At 38.8% G+C, this 21,986-nt stretch overlaps 1 protein-coding gene across 1 annotated transcript in view; it reads left to right on the plus strand.

The window, feature by feature from the left end:
* The window catches only part of LOC139709549 (glycerophosphodiester phosphodiesterase domain-containing protein 5-like), a 35,699-nt gene extending 19,081 nt beyond the window's left edge, over positions 1-16,618 (plus strand). Inside the window, exons 4-12 of the mRNA XM_071621506.1 lie at positions 3,151-3,244; positions 5,432-5,577; positions 7,950-8,032; positions 9,540-9,690; positions 10,566-10,787; positions 11,415-11,575; positions 12,800-12,947; positions 14,092-14,174; positions 16,351-16,618. Coding sequence (XP_071477607.1) covers positions 3,151-3,244; positions 5,432-5,577; positions 7,950-8,032; positions 9,540-9,690; positions 10,566-10,787; positions 11,415-11,575; positions 12,800-12,947; positions 14,092-14,174; positions 16,351-16,618 — 1,356 coding nt within the window. The remainder of the gene's footprint in view (positions 1-3,150; positions 3,245-5,431; positions 5,578-7,949; positions 8,033-9,539; positions 9,691-10,565; positions 10,788-11,414; positions 11,576-12,799; positions 12,948-14,091; positions 14,175-16,350) is intronic.
* The last annotated feature ends 5,368 nt before the right edge of the window (positions 16,619-21,986 follow it).

A 21,986-nucleotide genomic window follows, 5' to 3' on the forward strand; every position in this document is an offset into this window, starting at 1 on the left:
CATTAGATAATACAAGGCAGTAGTGGATAGAAAATTCAGTAATCCACCCTTTTGATGTAGTGAGTACTATGATTATGGTAGTTGCCTAGGATATCCAATGTCATATGAGCAATAGAGCGATGAACATTGGAATACAATTTGACAAATGAAATAGTAGTCATGACCTTTAGATTCCTTTTGTCTCACATGTCATCATATGCATGCCACAGAATGGCAATATTGGTCAGCACAACTTGGATGCCTTACCATAATCTGATACCCCTTGTTTACGTTGTGTACATCAAGACAGAGTCATTTCATTTCTCTTTGTTGTTGTTGTTGTTGTTGTTGTTGTTGTTGTTGTTGTTGTTGTTGTTGTTGTTGTTGTTGTTGTTGTTGTTGTTGTTGTTGTTGTTGTTGTTGTTGGAAGGAGTCAGTTGTCACCATGGTAGATGATGCCAATATGTGTGGTGACATCAAAATGCTTTTCAGTAGAAATAATATGGAGATGGTTATAAGGAAAAGATGGAAACCAATTACTAGTACATTTCTTCAATATGTATGTTGACATTAAAATGCTTTTCAGTAGAAATGTGATGGAAGTGGTTATAAGGAAAAGATGGAAACCAATTACATTTCTTCAATATGTATGTTGACATTAAAATGGTTTTCAGTAGAAATAGGATGGAAATGGTTATAAGGAAAAGATGAAAACCAATGTACATTTCTTCAATATGTGCGGTGACAATGAAATGTTTTCAGTAGAAATAGGATGGAAATGGTTATAAGGAAAAGATGGAAACCAATGACGTTTTTTCTTCTTCTTAAGAAAAAAAAAAAATCTCAGGAAAATATATTGCAAGCATTATCATGATCATACGACCCAGACAGCTCACCCTCTCTGCCCACAAGTACGCCTTGTTTAGATGACTCACAACCCATTAAAGGGATGTACAAGTAACTACCTCGCACGATGTTGGTGTGATTTCTATCAAATATGGACTGATCTGTATCATTTTGTTTCACTATCAACAAACAATACAGTTGTCATCTTTTCTCCTTAGGGTATAAGGTTTTTCTGTGATGTCCATTCAAGTTTAAAGCAATAATCCTGTTGTTGATTAAATGTTGCAATATACCTATGTTCAGTGCAGTAATGCCTGTTTCCATGTAAGACCATAAAGGGGTTATCCATTACCATGGGATTTATAGCAAAAGATTTATCAAAACTGGTTGCCATGGAGACAGTGATTTGAATTCAATGCATTTTCAAATTGACATATAACAACAGGATGTAATTGATTTCAGTTGCCAGGGAACATGCCAGCGTGCTAGCCTGCAAATGCATTGCCACATTTTCCAAAAGATCAATGCAATCTCGCCCCGTGCCTCGCAATTGGATGACAGCCATCATGCCGAGATTGAACAATATAGGACGCTGAGTGCCAATCAGCTGACATTTAAATGTGACAAGTTCAAGCTGAAGTGGGCAAGGGAAGGCTGAAATGCGTGTCGTGCGTAGCTGGAGCTGGAGCAGTTGCAGGCACGTTTCATGTAAAATGCATTTCGGGAGATAGAGAAGAGCACATGCTGAACGTGACACACCATCCAAGGGTGTCGTCTTCCTCTCTGCCACCTCCACACTCCCTAAAGATGGTGTTCACTATCATGATTTAAAGGGGAAAACATAATCATCATGTACTTGCAGAAATTGTCAATTTTTGCTCTAATGGGTACACATACAATGTATATGACGTGTATTAAAGTGAAGTGTGTGACATACACTGTAAGACTGGGTTATCTTGATTTCAGTTGGGCAACACGAAAATGTGAAATATTAGCCAAAAAGCTACGCTGACATTCTTGCAAACTGAGAACTTAAAACGATAGTGTGGTTTCTACGTGGAGTTTGATAATTGATGATCGACGATACAAATCAGGCCATAGCAGTATCCATTGATCTTCCTTGCGAGAGTGAATTGCACACAGCTTTCTTATTGGGAGTTAATGATCGCTAGGGCATGATGATCCATCTGTAACATTCTACTTGATACCCTCTACTGAATGGGGAGGGCTCTTCAGATATAAAAGTTGTATGCATATGATTGAAATTATTTTAGTCTTTAGATCTCAAAATACTCCAAACAGCTCATCATCCTGGCAAATTGCATAACTCGGCCAGAAATATTTCTTGGTAGACCCTTATGATGTATTGCAAGTAAACTCAGAATGGTGGAAGATGAAATATGACACCTTCTGAAAATTATGTTTTACCTCTAACCCATTGAGGACGGTTTGATTTTGCTACAACACGCATTTCCCATAGATGCTTGCCAGAGTATAGTTGGGACTCGTCCTCAAAGGGTTAAAGTTTACCCAGCAGAAGATGTGAAGGGTATGAGTGTGGCTTTGATCGTTTGAGAACTGTCATTGAAGACACCAGTCACAAAAGGCTTTTTTTTTTTCTTTTCTTTTCTTTTCAGCTGCCACCGGCAGAGTGCCAGAAGCATTATATGTTTTCAGGTTCTCTGTCTGTCTGTCTGTCTGTCTTTCTGTCTGTCTGTCTGCCCCAGATCTTGTGATTGTGGCATGTTTTAGGGGGGAAAAAAACCCCTTTGTGCGGATTTTCTTGATGCTTGCCATTCATGTACCATCAGTACGTATGCTACATGAGGTATGGATGCACTATGATCAGATTTACAGTAAATTCCTGCTAGGGCGAAGTTCACTGAACTTTGGCCTAATGATGTCAATTTGTAACAATGACTTCGGGTGGGAACATCCGAAAGTGATATGATTTGGGAAGAAGGATGAAAATTGACAATTATGATGAAATGGTAAAGGTTGAAAGGTCAAGATCAATGGTCACCCACTTGTATCCAAGAATGTCATTGCACAACGAGAATTCAGCAAGGAAGATCAGTGGTAATTTGGCGTGAAGAGATGGATGTCCATGAATCAGGAAAATATTTATTGTGTGGACAGTGGGTCAAAGGTCAAGACCAGTGAACTTCACAAAAGTGCACTGATGGCCCATTTTGTGGTGTGCAGTGGTCACATAAAGAGGCAAAAGCATCCCAGTTGACTGAGTGCTATTACCAGTGTAGTTGAAATTGCCTGTATTGAGCTTGATTATATGTCGGCTCTTCTTCTTGCTTTATTTTCCTCCAGGTTACATCCCCAATACTCCAGATTGTGCTGGTTGTTGTCCTGACAACCCTCACGTGGCCTTTTGCGGGAGTGTGGTACAGAACAGATCACTCAGGTAACTTGTATACTTGTTCGTAGTGAACTTGTAATGTATAATGTATGTAATGTATAATTCAGAGTTGATTATTTAGGGATGTGAAACATGCAAGCATACGTGTATCTCAGAGTCCAGTGTGATTCAAGAATATTTGTGCTTGGCAACGAGAAGGCTGTAAAGGCAGTATCAATAGCGTTTGATGGAATATTTTTTCTCAAACTATTTGAAATCTATTACCATATAATGTTAACCCAAACATTTGTGGTGAAAAAGTAAGACACAGTTTGCATAGACATTATGACAATGATATGAATGATGTTGATTATTAGTTTAAAAAAAAAATGATAATGATAATGATACTGAACAAAGAAATATACATGCACTGTACCTAGGTGCTCAACGTACAGCAAAACATAGTGTGTAGTCTGATTAAACAAGTATTACAGCGAAGAATATTAGAATGGTCCATTACTATGTAAACATACATGTAGATAGAAAATGAAAATGTATAGTTGTATGTAGTCAAATAATATTTACTTCCTTGTGTCAACCCTGATCACAGTAATGGTCTTGTTTGTATTCTGTGGCTGTATCAATCTGTTTTTGCCACTTCCTGAACTCTTTTTTCCCATGAGACATCTCATCATGTAGGCTTCATAGACTTTAATTCCAGGAAATGAGGTCAATTGAGCAGAAAACTCAGAAGTCTGCCATTTCTTCCGTCGTGATAGGGAACCCTATGAAGGAGATGCTATCGTTACACACCATCGATTTCCCATCAGCCTAATGAAGTGTTCGCTAGATTTGCCATCAGACAGCTATCATGAGCAGTCAATGTACTGTATCATGACGTTGTTCACCCATGTTGATTCTCTACTCACCAAACATCCTATTAAGTTTTCCCACAGTACCTCTGACCACAGTGGTTTAGGCTGATTACTATATCGTTGTGGCGTTGCATTATCATAATGACATGCCTCGTTAGAAGCAATGCTTGTGCCGAGACTCACATTCTTTCTTCTCGTAAATCTTGTTAGTGTCTGGTAGGGAAAGCTGTGTGACAGATCAGGAAGAATAATGACAGTAATAATGAAAAACTACCAATCTATTAAAAAAAAACTGTTGTACTATAGGTGGCATAGAATGTTATCAAGGGCTGTATTCCTCTAAACAATGGTATACATGATTATAATGCCCCTTTCTAATTTGGAATACTATTGTTTAAAAACAGATATATCAGGACAGAGTTAGTTACTGTCATGATTTTTATCTATTCAAGAATGAAGAACAATATTTGAAATGAAACGTAAAATAATGTCTTGGTGAATGCTGTTCAGTTTTATTGCCATGAAAATGGGCTAAAATGGCATTTTAAAGGGACGCAGTCCTCACGAAATAAAAAAAAAATATGTTGTTGTTGGTACCTCAAATGAACTACTTTCATCAAAAACAAACTTTCAAATCACCAAATAAGCTCGTACATTTCGGTTAAAAAAGTGTGACTCTGCAAATGAGTAAGTCTTGGCAGAGAGTCATACGTCATCGATGCACAACTCTTTCCAGCGGTGTTCTGCTCGTCATGCGTACGCTCCCTAGTTATTTATAAATACATTTTTACTATTTATTTTTATATTAATTGTATATATAAATAAGCTTGAAATATTTTGTTTGAAATAATAAAACCACATATTGTCACATTTTACGACAAAATCAGATATAATCATTTTGAACACTTAAATTGGTTTTCTGAGGCACGGCTGTCAACTTGAGAGTAGGGCATCAATGACGTTGCACCTTTTGGCAGGCTCTTACACGATCGCTTGCAGGAATTATTTTTTAAAAATCACGTATGGAGACAATTTTTGATGTCCAAGCGTATAAATTGGTGAAAGGTTATATTTTTTACTCTTCTTAATTATCAGTACAGTGAAAATCTCAGGACTGCTTCCCTTTAAGAGAGGTTTGAACCCAGACTGCTTAATAGATTAATGCTGTCTCTCCTATACCATGAGATGACCATGCCTACATATACGCTCTTAATAAACTACCCACTACCCTTATTTACACAGAATTTAAGTCCTATTGTAATGACCATTGAAAACAAAGATTTAAATCTGCTGAACTTGAATTTGTTTAGCATTTCAAAACATCTCTCTGAACTTCCCATCTCTTCCATGGTCTTATCTCTCCGTTTCTCAACGCCAGTCGTGAGGACGCTGATGTTCCTGTCCTACGTCGCCATCATGGTCTTCTTCTACATCATCCCCCTCTTCATGGACGTCCCGTGTGTTGCCCAGAGGAGCGACCTTCCTCCCAAGCCCCTGTTAATGGGGCTTGGAGGAGCGGAGCAGGTACGACTGTGGCATTGGTCTCCTCTCATCTCCTCGTTCTGTCTCTCAATTTTTCCTTCATCTCTTTTTCTCATTGCAGCTCTCCCTGTCTCTGTCTCCTAGTCACATCTCTCTCTCTCTCTTTCTCTCGCAGTCATCTTTGTTTGTTGAGAGGTTTTTTTTTGTTTTTTTTTTACTCTTTTGATTACTGTGAAACCAGACGTTTTTGTGTGGAGGAATCTTTCATAAATTTCACAAGGAGCCAAGATTTGCGAAAGTAAAATGCACGTGAAAGGTTTTGAATGCACGGTGCATTGAATTCCAATGCAAGTTTCATGCTGCGAAAAAGGCTGTTGGCTCAAAGTCACGAAAGTTTTGTGCCGGGTATGTTTCTGGTTTTTACCGTACTACTGTCACATGTACATGTATATCTGTCATTTCATGCCATCCTAATCCTTATGTGTCTACTCCCTTCCATGTCATGTGTTATGCCAATGTTGTTGTCGGAGCTAGTAGAATAAATCAAGGAATTCTACTTCAAGCAAGTTCCCCCTGGATTGGACCATATTCGGATCTCGCAAAATGTGTTGCCAGTGTGAGAATATTTGTTACAAATGTAGCAATGAAGAGACTTTTGAAAAAAAAAACACTCTATAACAGAAATGGAAACAGTCATACGTGAACCACAAAGGGCTGAAATGAATTTTTTCAAACATATGAAACATTGTCATTGACTAGTAAAAATTCTAATACAAGGATACAGCACCAAACAAAAAAAATGTGGATTTGGGAAACTTGATGAGTTTAGGCCACATTTGACCAAAAAGTCAATCTCTTTTATTTCGCTCCTGGCTCTGCTTTCAGCCATCTCCCCAAAACCTGCCGATAGTTTTTGATGTGGCAATATTTTCATTCTGTCCCATTACTTCTCAGAGATTTATTGTACCCAGATTCATCTTGGTTTTGTGGTCTAAGAGAAAGACAATGGAGATTTTTTTATTAGTTTGTTCTTTTAAGTACATGTAGTTGTTCATGGTAATCTGTAACAAAACAAACCAACGTAAAAAGGGAAACAAAAGAGAAAAAAACACAATGACCTATTAATTTTGTTTTTAATTCTTGCTCATGTGCTTTTCAATATAAGCACTTAATAGAAAGAACAGAAAGTAGTTCGGAGCTACATCAACAGACATGTTTTAGGGGTGACTGCAGGGTTAAAAGATTGCCGTAGGAGTCGGTGCCAAGGCAGCTATTTGTGTCAGCCACACATGAAAATTAAAGCTACAGGGTGCTGATATTCCGCTGCCTGTCGGGCTGGCTGAATTTCCTGAGTGTTTGATGCCGCTGATTACGCTCATTATGCACTTGGATTCAATCCATCGCCCAATTTGATGCCCAACCAGGGGCTACTTTGTAAGCTAAATTTCCGTCTATTTCAGCAATTTTGAACTTGTTTTCATCTCAAGCAAGGACAGAGTCCCCATCGCAAACAGTGCTGTAACACATGAATTCAAGGGGGAAAAAAAAACAAGATTAGAATGCAACCGCACAGCAAGTGTTGATAAGTTCATTTCCGTGTCCGTCAGTAATGTGAGAATTGGAAATGTGATCCAGGGCAAAGGAAAAAAAAAAAGTTATCACTGAAAAATTACAAACAGAAAGGTCAGTGTGCTTTTGAGTTTAAACCCTTCTTGTTCAACTCCCAAAATGAACATTTCTGGTATTTGATGTTGTGTTTCTTGTGTGTGATTTTTATTATGCTCTGTGAATATTTCATTAGGTAGAAAAAGAAAACATTCATTTTCATTGAGACCTCATTTTGGACATGTACCACTTTTGTTGTTGTCGTTGTGTAATTATCAAAAGCCCATGAATTTGTAACTGATCCTTAGTAACACATTTCAATGACATGGGACATTTTTTTTTTTCTGTCACAAGTTGTACATTTTGTTTTGTTTTGTTTTTTTAATTTCTGGACAGTGCAAATTCTCATGTTTGAAATGATAGATAAATTGTCAAAATGAGATGTTCCCAACCCACTAAATGAAAAATTGGAAAACCAAACTGTATGTTGCTTTAAACAAAACAGAGGCTTTGAAGTTAAGGGTCAATTTAGTCCTTGTTATCTGCCCTGGCTCACAGAGAAATTAAGTTGTAACAGCAAAAAGATGGGTCAAACAAAGATTGTAAAAACACTACAATAAACTGTTACCCTGCTGAATTTGGCTGGAAATCAAAACTTCCCCTTGTTGCCACAAAATGTATAATTACAGCACTGCTTCAGAATCGACCCCCGCAACTTTTAGCAGGTTTTCTTATGCATAATCACATGTTCAACAACATCAGCATCAGTTTGCTTATCGTTTTGTGTTTACTCGTTCTACTTAATCCAGATTGCACCTGAGAACACCAGGATATCCTTTGAGACAGCAGCCAATCACAGCGTGTACGGATTTGAAAGCAGCGTCAGATTGAGGTAACTTCTTCAGGATATTCCACGCCATTTGACTGATGCTGGCTGTGTTTGGGATTCCGTGATTTGTCCTTGTTCCCATCCACCCCCTCCCCCCCACCTTTATTCTTTTTACTGATATCATACACATTGTACTCCTCTTTTACATTTTCAATATGGATGTATAACTTTGCAACATTCCATTTTGCAGCAAGGGACCTTTCCATCAAAATGTCTAATCAGGTTCTAGCCACTCCTTTCTTCTAAGAAATATTATTAGAAAAATAAATAACGTGGAGAAGAGAAGTGGAGGACTAACAAGAAATTTTCCATCTGTTTTGCACCCAGGGTCACTTAATTTGGTGCTTAACATGAGACTTTGTAGTGATGCCAAAGATTATACACAGATGCAACATCTCATAATGCCAGAAATGATGTGTGTGTGTGTGGGGGGGGGGGGGGGGGGGACGATGGAGAGAAGATATTTAGGGTTTGATGTGCATTACAGTATTACAGTATGTCAGCTGTACAGTATGAGTGACTGCTGACCTCAAGTCTCAAACCCATCCCCCCTGGAGCACCTCATCACTTCCTACGGCTGAAGAACAAAGTGTGACTCACTTTTCATTCAGTTGCAAATTGTCTGAAGGACGGATGGCTATCCTCATGTCCAGGATTTGAGGACAGAACTATTTCATCTGTTAACAAGATGCAGTACAGATTGAGTGCAGTCAGACTAAACAAATGAAGTTTACTTGTCCTAGTCCCGTATAATCCAAAATATGTGACTCCGAAATATGTGAGAAATCAACAAGAGCAGAACAAGCCAGTTGTTCTGGAAGTGAGGTATTGTTTATAGCAAAGAATTTCATCATTTCATGATGAGCCACCATATTTCCCTTAAATAGCAAGGAGAGGTTTCTTGCAATGTCGACCTCAACCTCAATGAAGTATACACTAAATCTGACAGATCTTTTGCGTGGGTTTAGATGAATTGATGACACATTCACAGAGATTAGATTGAAAAAGGAGTGATACAGAACAAGCAAAGACATACATATATTTTCATGCACAGTACCGTATCACACCTATTAACAACATGTATACTGTATGTACACCCCTAAGAATGGTTGCGGGCAGTTCAGGGGCTGAAAGTTTAAGAATTCACTGAACTCATTTCTGTAAGAGAACCCACCCCCTTTGCTGAATGTCTTGCAAGTGGCAGAAGCTACTTTTCAAAGGTGCAAAAGCAGTCTACATGCTAATGGAAACTGTTTACCCCAGAGAAGAGTTAATTAAATATCACACACCATGTTGACTCATGTTTGTACCATGCAATGGTGAATAATGTCATAAAAGCAAAGCAAAACAAAACAAAACAAAACAAAACAAAACAACAGAAAAAGGGTATGTGTACAACTTCATTTGTGTTTTTAATATGTTCATAGCCATGGCAAGGAACTTTGGGCTACATCATTATCGTCTTCTCAGCATCTCTGCACCTATCTCTCACTCTCTCTCTCCCTCCTAGCTGGGATGGTACCCCATTCTTGATGCATGATGACCGGCTGGACCGAACCACCAACGTGGCCGAGCTGTACCCGAACAGGACTGACCGGCGGCCGGAGCTCTTCACCTGGATGGAGCTGAAGGAGCTAGACGCAGGCTCCTGGTTCCTGAAGGTATTTGAAGCCCCTCTCACCCCTGTAGACCAGGAGAACCACCCCCTCCCCCACCCCTTCCCTGCTGGTGTTCTTGGTTGTGATCCATCTTAATCTCTCACCCATGTTGGACCTTGTGTGGTTTTTTTTGGTCCTGGAAGAGCATAATGATTGGGAAAATAACTATCTAAACCATCTCTTGGTGCTTAAATTCATATCAATTTCCAAATGTTTGGGATTCAAAGGATTTATGGTGTGGTTACCATGACAACAACATCTATTGGTGCATTTCATGGGGTTTGGTCCATCTGCTGAATATCAGACTATCCTGTCTTGCCTAAAAAAAAAAGAATGAAATATGAATTGCCTGCCAGTGGACGATGGGCTGGTTCATGAAAATTGCACCATCATATCAGATATTTACCACTAGAAAGAGTATCTATAAATCTCAAGGTTTACAGTGCATTTAATTGTTTGTCATGCTAATAATAATAGTAATGGTAATTAACAATGCATTGATAGCTCCTAACATGTGGTGTATATGTCCCTATGTGCTCAAGAAAAGGAATGACTATGATAGAATGTATTTGCAATGGGACTTAATAGTTTCGTGTTTGTTAATACCATAAAAAGATGCTTTTTCAAAGCAGACTTCAATTCATTGATGTTAGTGATTTGTCTTCAATTCTAGGGTATATAATTCTGTAGAATGCTATTAAAAGGACCTACTGTTGATTGTGACCCTTGCTAACATGGAGTGCTGCATTGATTATACTATATGATTCACTCTGCGCAGCAAAAGCGAACGTAGCAAGTAGAAACATTTTTGTTTGTACAGGCGAGTATTTGAATAGAGTCTGCTAATAGAGCTACCTTTCCCGCTTTGCTACTTGCAGAAAGACCCCTTTCACACCGTTGCTTCGCTGTCGAAAGAAACGAGAGAGAGGATCGCGGAGCAGAAGGTCATGAGACTGTCGGACTTGATGATACTCGGGATCAAGTACAACAGGAGTGTGACCTTTGACCTCTACGAAACCCCTGAAAACCATCCTTTCCGCCACAACGTGACTGAAGTGGTCGTGAACACCATCCTCAGCTCTGGAATACATCAGAATCAGGTGAGGAGGACCGGTATGGTTGGTTACCAGGGCAACAACATCCATGGATGCAAATCTCTCCTAAGTGTGTTTTTCATCTGCACAATTAACCCGTTGAGGACTGTTTGATTTTACTATGACACATATTTCCCATAGATGCTTGCCCGAGTATACTCAGGACTCGTCCTCAACGGGTTAAACACCCTGTCACAAAACCAAATGAATATCAAATATTGATCAGAGGAGAGGTTTGATGAAAAGCAAACCATTATATTGGTTACTCACTACCAGAATACCTAGATTTTTTTTTCTCAGGACCAAAATTGTACAACTTTGAAGAAGAGGAGTATGTGTTTTACCCTCCCAGTAACTTGAGGTACATTGTTGTTATTAATCCTTTGGACATTTGAGAATCAGCCCTGTTAGCACAGAAATAGGAACGCGCATTCATCAACAGTCAAGTTCACTGCTGTTTTCATGTTCAAATGGGCATAATATGAAACATAGTCAAGTGCAGTGCAAAACTGTGGATATTCTTTCATCTCTTATACTGATCAGCATCTAGATCTTTGCCGGCATAGTCTTCCGTTTTTGTGCAGACAGTGTATTTTGATTCCTTTTTTCGCGTGTCAATGTTGATATTTCAAGATCTGGTGGCTGTCAGATAAAAAGAGGGAATATGTTCGCCAAGTCGCGCCCGGTTTTGTTCAAGCGGTGAAAGGCAGAGGTCATGTGCCCAAAGAACTCCATGAGAAGGGCATTGTCAAAGTCAGTGCGGAGTATTTTGAGGTGGACGACAAACAGATACTGTAAGTTCCCTCACGGTTTCCCCTCATTTGTATGTAGTCATGTGACAGTTGTATAAGAGTTTTATTGCAAAATGAACTAAGGGCCATTTTTGAATACTTCAAAGTAAGTCCATCATCAGATAGAGCAAAATTAAACCTTTCTGGTAATACCTCTATTGTAACACAACAAGGAATATTCTAGAAGTTATTAAAAATATCCTGTATTTTTTAATTATTTTCTTTATTTCTTAGCAGCTGTAATCACAAATATCTCAACTTTAAGAATGGATTTAGCTCATTTTGCAATAAAACTCTTCATATATTCATACTTTTTAGCCATAAGTAATTGGATAAGGAAAGGGTTATCAATTTGCTCTTCTTTCCATCCCCCTCCCTTGAAATATGTAGTTTAATTTAGTATGAGAAATTCATTGCATGAGAAACTGGCTGGGTGCAGTTCTGAAAAGCCGATCATTCAAACTTCCTCATATTCCTGACTCTATTATTGCAACTAATTGACAAATTGCCATTCATGGACATGAATAATCACTTATTATTTAGTGTTTTTAGTAGAAGCCATGATAAAAATCATGGGCATACATACAATGGTACTTCAGTTGAACTTGAACAATGACCTGCTGCTCGCTAGTCAGGCATCATATGCACTCAAAAACTATCGAGCTTCCGCCCAATAGCCATTGATGATTCTGATGCCTCATAGCAGTGGGTACTGTGTATTTATTCAAAATAAAGATTTGCGTCAAGTTTTTATTGCAACTGAATGACAAATTACCCTTGCCTTGACATATGAATCAGTAATTTGAATTCCTGAGTTTTTTTATCAAAGTTTTTTTTTTCCCCTGGTTTGCAGAAGCAGGCATTCCTAAGAATATAATTTTCTATGCTCTGAAATGCCCTTCATAATTAAGGTCAATGTCATCATCTACTGGCCCTATATGACATCATTAAAATAAGTGCATGCCTCTTAATTTGCAATAGTTTGAAATATTCAAGAAATTCATGTATGTTCTTTGTTTTTGTTTTATTTTTGAGTTAAGAACTCTGTAAAATTGCTTTTGTTCATGTTTGCCAAAGTACAGGACCATTTTGAATTAAACAAGTCTCTAGTTATCTACATTTACCAGCCCATGTCTCTCATTCTCTCTCTCTCTCTCTCTCTTTGTCCCTCAAGTTTTCTTTTAATAATTTCTGACTTTCTCTACCTCCCACATGTCATTATTTCAGTGACTACAGCCAGGCAAACATCACAACCAATGTCTACACCATCAATGAAGTGTGGCTGTTCTCTCTCTACTGGTGTGTGGGGGCGTCCTCCGTCACCACCAGTGCTTGCCACATTCTTCAGACTGTGGACACGCCCATCTGGCACATGGTGAGACTGATACACATACGATGTAGAATTAAACAAGAACTTACCGTTTGAAGTTTAATTGTTCATTAAACTCTTTCTGTATCACTGACTTAAATGTGCACAACTCTCACACGCAAATCTATGTGCAGGTAATGTAATCTGGCGTGCTGAGGGTTAATAACAATTACTGTACAGTATATGTGGTTATTTTCGCGAGGGTTTAATTTTTGCGAATTTCGCGAATCACAGTTGGATCGCGAATTTAACAACACGCGAAAATGTCGCCATACATTAGATTAACAATACATGCCAGATAGCGTTGGTGTCAATTCGCAAAATCAACATCTTGCGAAAATGTCTGGCACCTTCTAATTCGCAAAAATACCTGTACGCGTAGAAGGGAGAGAGGTCTTGAGGGGGGGACTCTGGAATATATTGCCCAAGTCAAAGATGAGTGCTGTTTGTTCCCAACAAGGCCAACACAATTCTTGTGTCAACTGATAATGGCCAGTCAGCATTTTTTTTTAAGTATCATTATTTTTCCTGCTTGTACTAAGTATGCAAAAATATAAAAAAGAAATCTGAAATGATCCTGTGTGCCTGTTCCATTAATTAGCTTTGATGATTTTAGGTCCAATTTTTTTTCACACCATGACAAGATTTATGAGCAATATGGGTTAAAATGTTGTTAGCCTAAGACATACATATATACATACATACATACATACATACATACATACATAGTTACATAATAGCGAATCTTTGTTCCTCTCTCTGTCAGTCTGAGTGTCTTCAGATATTTTATTTTTGGTTTATTGATGTCAGAACATATGACTGAATGTCAGAATAGGGCTGGAAGAAGAGCTTTCTTATACAATACCTTGTAACTTCTACTTGTCACATGTATTTATTATACCGCAAAAAAACCATAAGGCATTGATGTATTTGGTTTATATATCAAATTGCTTGCAGATGATTTTTGAGGTTTATTCATTGTAGAAATGGTCTAACAGTGTTGAATATGAACATCTTTTTCTGTCGACATGAAGTTTACAATGCATTCAACCCAGACAATAAGCCTAAAAAGAAAAAAAAAAAAAGAAGAGAAAAATTGCTGTGCATTTCATTCTACTCACTACAGTCTTCATTTCTGCTTATATTTCAGACAAAGACAACATACCTGATTGCCTGGGTTCTAGTCGACGCTGTTTCGCTCGTTTGTGTGGGCCTGATCTTCCTGCTGCAGAGGTGAGATGGTTGCATTAGATGCTAATCAAAAGCAGTATACGCAATATATTTCACGAGGTTTTTATTTTCGCGTTTTTCATGAGACGGGTGCTATTTGCAAATTTGACAACATGTGAAAATATCAGTGGTGATCTCAACATGAATGTGATGTTATTTGTACAGGTAGACATTTCTTCATTCATTACTGCGTTCCCCAAATTGCGAGTTTAACCACTAGTGAAATTGTCAGGAAGTCCCGATTCATGAAAAATAAGACTTTGCTAGATATATGGCGTATATGTTAGTATCGTTTGAAAGAAAATGTCGCATTTAGCCCTGAATTGCAATCAGACCTTTTCAAGAAACACCAGGAAACAGGGCTGCAAGGACAGATGATGGTAAGACAAAGTGTTGAAGGTATGGCTAACTTCTATCGTGATATTATGTTGCTTTTTTTTTGAAAAACAGAAAAATCAGAAAAGTAGATCACCTATTTTTAAAAAAAATCATGAATTATAAAAATTTAGAGAGTAAGGCGATTTGGCACCTCTGTGTGATCTAGGTGTTGGGCAGCTTTCCATTCTGTTTGTACACTACAAATTTTGCCAATTGTCTTTTTCTCCTACGAAAAATTTTCTGAAACTTGTTCTTGGTATGAAATTAGTGTAATACACTTATGTGTCCTCATCAGCAGATATCTTCTGTCTGTGCCCATATATTTTAGACAAATGAAAATTATTGAAATTTTGTGTGCAAAACAAATGAGTGCCACTTCACACCTAAATCACGCAGAGATGTCAATTTGTCTTCCTCTCGAAACTTTTACAATTCGTAACTTTTTTGTGTCCATTTTTTCCCCCGAATTGTTTACTAATGTACTCTGTTGTTGTTTTTTCTGCTTTTACACAAAGTAACATAATGTCAGGATGGAATTTCCCTTCAATGGAATCAAACTTAGCAGACTTGACTAGCAGACCTAACATGTCAGTAGCAAGTTGAATGAATGTGTACTTTTCATCAAAAAATGAAATTTGTGGAGTTGTCAGATTTTCGTCAAGCTTCACCAATTGTGTACTACTAATATTTCTGCATTCACTGAATTCAGAAGTGTAAATGAGGTTAATTCCCCGTAAACATAAACTATCAGCATTCCGCACTGGTACAAAGGGTCATCCATAGATTACGTAACAGAAAAAGGGGAAGGGATGAAGGGATGGCCAACCACTTCCTGTGATATTGACCTTACCATACATGATGACCTAGTACTGATTTCAGAGATTAAACCTGTCAATCAGACACCCTGAATCACTTCCGGAATATGACGAGATTATAAATCTAACCCACTTGCTGTACAGGTTAAATGATCAGTCGGGCTTAATTCATAAACATTTTCTTGGAGCAAGTTGTGCTTCTGTCCATAGGCAACTGTACAAGTCCTTAAACTTTCAAAAAAAATAGTTGCAGGACAGTCTATGAACTTTTGCAATTCTCATTGCACAAGAAAAGACATAAATTTGTCAAAGAGAAGATTATCACCTATGTTACAAATTCTAGAGAGTTACTTACCTGGTGCTACATTACCATCAGGGCCTGTCTTCCTAATACATTGGTTGTGCCTCTTCTCAATTGTGACAAGCTTGAAAGATTTCTGTCTGTTGCTATGGTTACTAGTTCTTCTAAGTCATCGTTAAATCAGCTCTGTTATGCTATGGCGGCTGGTTTATGTAAAATCAAAACAGTAGATGGACACGGTGGGACAAATGATCACTGATGAGATGCTCTGATGCAAAACTAAACCAAGCACTATACTAATAATGATAGCCATACATAGTGATATTTCATTGAATTTGCAATGTTTTGCATGAGAGCTTTTTCTTTCATATTGTTACTCACAAATGAGAAACGGAGTGCCAAATACATGTATGCTCTCTACAAGGTCAACTTGTAGTTGTCAAAGTTTGATTAGAGTTAGAACCGATATCCACTGGTTATTTTTCTCCAAGTGAAAATATACTTAAAATTGCAACCTTTTGGCTCTCATGAGCAGGTCTGCTTTATACACCTTTAAATGAAGACTTTGAATTGAATGTGGTGATATGGTAAAGTCCAGAATGCACCTACCAAAAATTAGCCAGGGATGGATTGTTGACATAAAAGTTCTAGCTCTTTCAAAGCTCCACTTTGTTTTGGTTTCCAGGGTGAGGAATCCAAATCATTCAATAAACCCCGAGGCCATCTCCCTGAACTCGCCCCGCCAGAAGGCCCTGCACCACCACCATCACCACCACCACCACCACCGCAAGAGTGATCGGGAGGTGCTTTACCAGTCCAATGAGGACACGCCCGCCGTGACGCCCACGGGCGACCACGGCACCCTGGGCAACATGGCCATCATGATGGAGGACCCTGTGGCCAACGTTGGCCCCATCATCGATCACCGTGAGATCCACATGCAGCTAGAGTGAGAACCGTAACTATTGATGGCCCCTGTTTACAGAAACAAATGTGTTGCAAGGACAGCATGACTCTTTAAAAGGCATCCCGGGTTGGATCCTTTGACCTCTGACCCATGCGTTCTATGCCGTGCGGAGGCAGACATTGTTATCTAATCTGCTTTGAAGACTTTTACAAGGGTGGAGGTGGGATCCTGGTGGACAGACCGTGTGGTTGTAACTGGAGGGATATATCAAGGAGCGGTCAAATCGGGACGGAACTGGTTCGGTCTGGATGTTACATGGATCTGGGACTCTTTCCAATTTGTGTGTTTCATCCTCTGGGGTAGTAAAGGTTTATATCAATGGAACTATCACCTTTCCTAAAAATTCACCCCAAGGACTATTTGTGGAAAACTAATGAAGGGATATATTTATCCTCTGGGGTAGTAAAGGTTTGTATCAATAAAACTATTACCTTTTCCTAGAATTCTCCCCTGGGACTATTCGTGGAAAACTAAATGGAGGGATATATTCCTCAAACTTTCGAATGCTGTCAGTAGTGTGCATGACAGCTAATCTTTAAATGAAATAAAAGGAAATATTGATCGTGGAGTTAAGGTGACAAGGAAATGTATCTTAAAGTAAGATGTGTTGTGGTGTTGTACATGAAAAATGTCAAAAGTCAGTCAGAGGCAGAAATGAGGGCAAGTAGACCTTCAAGAGCTTGAGCCTGGCTTGAATATAACCCTCTGCGGGACATCCCCCCAAAACCTTAACCTAGTAGTATGATGTCAGCCACCCCACTCGGGCAGAACAATGTGCCTCAGTCCAATAGGATGGCCATGATGACGGAAAAAGGATGAAAGGGGATGAGGTGAATCTCCATTTCAGTGGGATTTCGAGTCCTGACATGATACGTGCTATTCGGCACAAAAAGCACAGTAAGGATTAACATGTGCTCGTGATGCGTGAGTTGTTTTCCTCGTTTTAAGATGTTGACGGCTGTCAGGCCTGACAAGGTTCAACTTTTGACTAGTTGTGAGTGGCACTGCTCCCACAGACCTTTGTGGATAGTAGGAGTTCACGAATTGATGTCTGTCCAAAGCAAATGTGCTAAATCATGAGATAGAGTAAACCCTGAAATTATGGTGGCTGTTAATTCCAAATGATTCGAGGGGGGATTCGTTCCAGAACATAGTTCTTTCTGAGAATGTGTAGGCAAAATGAATTGTTTGAAGTCATTTTCAGTAATATAATGGTTATGCATACTGCATTTCATTACTCAGCTGTGAAGAAAAAAGAACAAATAAGTGAGTTTAAACAAAGAGGGCCATTAGGAAGTGTGATGTGTCAACAAAATCTTGTAACCTGCAGTGTCATACATATATGTCTGATCAGTGGCAAAAAGTTGGTGCGTGGCAATGTTTCACTTTGTAGGGAGCATGTTTGGTGCAGTGTACATGATGCTACATGTATAATGCATGCCGTAGTCAAAACTGCTGTATGCAACAAAGTCCTTGCACACAAGCATTAGGACTTGACCATTATGATCTTGACAAGTAAAAAAATTCACAGGAGGTGATGTGTTGTCACATGGTCCAAAAACATTGGCCCGTATGTACTTCATGGATACAAGTCACAGATTTACAATGTCATTCCTCACCTGGATGAGATTTATACTTATCGAGCCCATAAGATTTTTCATGCATGGGTTGGGAGGTTGAAGTACTTACTGACTGATTATAGTTACACAAGCGCATCGACAATATTGCTGCGGGTCAGATTTGATGTGATTGGAATAGCTTTTGTTTTATGTGACCGCATATAGGAAGCGTTGGATGCTTTTATAAAGCAAACAATTGTGGGACAAACAGCTTTGATTGCCCTCCACAGGAATAGGCAATGAGGGTGAGAAGTGCCTTTCCCAGGGGCTCAACCCCTGCAGCCAGGGGACCCTTACACTAACATGGAAACTATTATCAAGCCAAACAAGGAACCTGAAGTTAAGACAGATTCAGATCAGGGTCCCATTTCATAAAACTTGTTATCAGTGACAACTGCCACATTTCTGTGACAAGTTTGCTCTCAGCCAGTCAGATGCAAGGATTTCAGTAGCTTGTAACAACTATTGCAACTTGTCACTGATAACAAGTTTTATTAAATGAGGCCCTGATCTAGCTGGGAAAGATACATAGGCATTCAAGATGTATTCTAGCATGTGGCAAGGTGGGCACAAGATACATAATGTTCCCAAATTGCTTCGTGAAACACGTCCTAATTTCTTTGGACTGATTGATCAAAAATTTTCCCGAGGGTCAGTGGACTTGAACTTTGGATTGATTTTAGAGCTTAGTGAAACAGGTCCCTCGGCTCCGTTTCGTGAAAAGTTGCTATGATAGCAAACTCTTCCTACAGTGGCAGGTGTCATGGAAATGGAAAAAATTCTGCCTTCTTATTTGATGTTGCTACATGACATTGCAATTCTATCAACAATTTTTATTGCTAATCATAGCATCTTTATTGAAATGAGAGCCTCAACTCTTTCCTCTTCCTCAGAAGGGATTGGACTTTGAAGCTGAAATTGACTTCTTCAGGTTTGGTTACTTTCTTGCGTGATTGAAAGCACAATTAAATATGGAGCAGTTGGGACCTGATATATCTTCACGCTGAAAGTGCTCATAACTATAAGTATCTGTATCCAACTGATGAAACTGAGCAGTATGCGACAAATGTTGTGAGAGGAATCCACTGTCACGAAAGAGCTCAGTTCAATCATCGGTCATCCATGTGACAGTGATACATTGTAGCCAGCAAAGAAATTTTGAGGCACGTAGGACAGTAACAGAGTTTGAGATGTAAAATGCACACGGTCACAATTTTTGTGGAAATATGGATGCCAAACAGAAGCAAATCACCTTTTCATGATTTTTGTGATGCAAATGCCTTTTATGCCTTCATCTGCATGATTTTGAAGTTCATGGCTATTCATGGCCGATGGAAGAGTTCTCTCTGTCCAGTCATTTGTAGAAATAAGTGTCATGTCCACTGTAAGTGGTCAGCAGAATATGATGTTGGTCAGTCTTTTTGTCTTTCTATTCATGCATCTATTACCATAACAGAGACTTACAGATTCTTCAACCCAAATCAGGCCAGCACATGTGCCCTCACAAATACCCAAGGAGGCCAGCCACTTTCCACATACCTGTAAGTGCACTCAGACGGACAGCTCTCAAAACAACTGCCTTTGATAGGCAGACAAAAACGAGGAACATCAGCAAGTTATGTGTCATTTTGAAGACGAGAAAATTGTCTCTGTTTCCATGTGTATAAGTCACTGACATTCAATTTATTCAGCAATTGTAGCATTCATCAAAGTTTTAACATAACGACTGCATTGCTGTTTTTCCAGCTATGGAATTTTGAGGATGTTAGCCTCTGCAGGGGCTTGTGGCAACTATGGAGTATCCTGTATCTGGCCCGATCTGGGTTGAAGAGTGAGTTTAGTTTGAAAGTTCATCACTCATATCATGCTCATCCACATGTATACCTTAAGTTTTGTTGTGATAGACTATAAAAACAAAGAAAGACATAACTAGGTAATGACGAGAACACCACTCACATGTAGTTTCTATGGGTCAGCCTCTTTCGATTATTTCAGTCAATTGATGAAATCAGTACTTATTGTATGATATATAGTGTAGATATATATCTTTCTGTTTGTTTGATTACTTCCTTATTGAATGTAATGGATTCACAAGTTGTATTTATGCCAACACTTGGGCACCAATTGGACAAATCACCCAGCAGGTGCCACCCGACATAGTGGTCTATCTTATTACGCCTACATGTATGGCTCACATAGTTTTAAGTCACAAAGAATGAAAATGAACATATATCAAGAGCTTAGATCAAGACACAAGATATCTATATTATTGTTTATCCTTGTAAACTTCTTTACATGACCACTTACTCCTCAAGCTGAGAAGCACTCCACAGATAAGCATACATGGGACTACAGTCGGAGTCATTGCACATTGCAGTTGTAGGGCTGCCCACACAGACATACACACACACACACACTCTCTCTCTCTCTGAACTATCAAGCGACAGAATCTTATGTTGACTTGCTACAACACTTTTCAAATGATGCCTAACACATTGCATAGTCCACATACAAATTGTAATGTCAGAGAGTTTGTTTGTTCCAGAATTCAGATTATCGTTGTGGGAGGGTGAGCTGAGTAATTGCGTAACCATGGGAACCACTTTGGCCTTTTTCAGCTTGTATGGTGTGCATAGACCAAGTCATGAATGTAACTAAATGGTCACATTACTTTTCATTGAGATATTCAACTTAAAAGTTGAGCAAGGCAATACTAGTGTATTCAAACTGAGGACATAGATATGATTATATTGTTTTGTTTGTTTCGTTTTTGTCTTTACCATGTCAAAGTTCATCATGAATTGGTGTATATGTGTATTGTCAGTGTACACGTTGTACATTGTCATTTGGCAAATACAGAGAAAAATATGGCATTGTTATGAAAAATTATATATGTGTACAGAAGGCTTCGTTGATAAATCAGCTTGAAAGTATTTATTTGTTATGTGGTGATGTCGTTCGATTTCCCTTTCTGTTCTTCACCAATGACACAAAGCTACTGTCATGTTTTTTGGTGTTTTTTTTCCAGACTTGGTTTATTGTTGCATGAAATTGAAAACAATATTTATGTTATAGCAGTCTTGCTTCGTGCAGTAAAATGCTATTTGAAAATTTGGTCACGCACGTCACAAGAGCAGCTACCATATGAAACCTGTGCTGCAGTGGCCTATGTATTGTATAGTGATGTAAGAAAGGAAAGAAATGAATAAAAAAAACAAAAACCAAAACACAGAAACTACAAGGCAATCAAGTTGTGCCTGTGGACACAAGATTTGTTCACAGCGATCAACCAGAGAGTGGGGATTCTCTGAGACATTCCTAGAGTCTCTTCACAGAGGTCAAAGGTGACAGCTCACTTCCTGCCCATAATGATGTAGGCCCTATAGGGAAGAGGTGATATTTCGACATACCTGTGGTATTCACAAAGCAGGGTGACCATTAACTGCTGCACCAGAAACATCCTCCCTTCCTTCATTTTTTTACCAGCCGCAGATTCGATGTAATGCAGTTATCATTTAATCTTGTTTGCCTCTTAACAGTATGTTGGGAAATGCAGTGGAAAAACCTCAGTGATGTCAGCTGGCTTATAATATTCATTGTACTATGGGAGAATCTTTAAAATAGAAATAAAAAGAAACCCAAAGTTTTGAACTTTCCATATTGCCTCAAAACACAGAAAGAAAAGTTTAACACACTGCTGAAAACTGGTAATTTGTTGTAGAAGAAGACAGATAC

This window comes from Diadema antillarum, unplaced genomic scaffold (genome assembly GCF_040938485.1).
Source record: "Diadema antillarum isolate AM-2024a unplaced genomic scaffold, OU_Dant_1.0 seq00001449_RagTag, whole genome shotgun sequence".
Lineage (NCBI taxonomy): Eukaryota > Metazoa > Echinodermata > Echinoidea > Diadematoida > Diadematidae > Diadema > Diadema antillarum.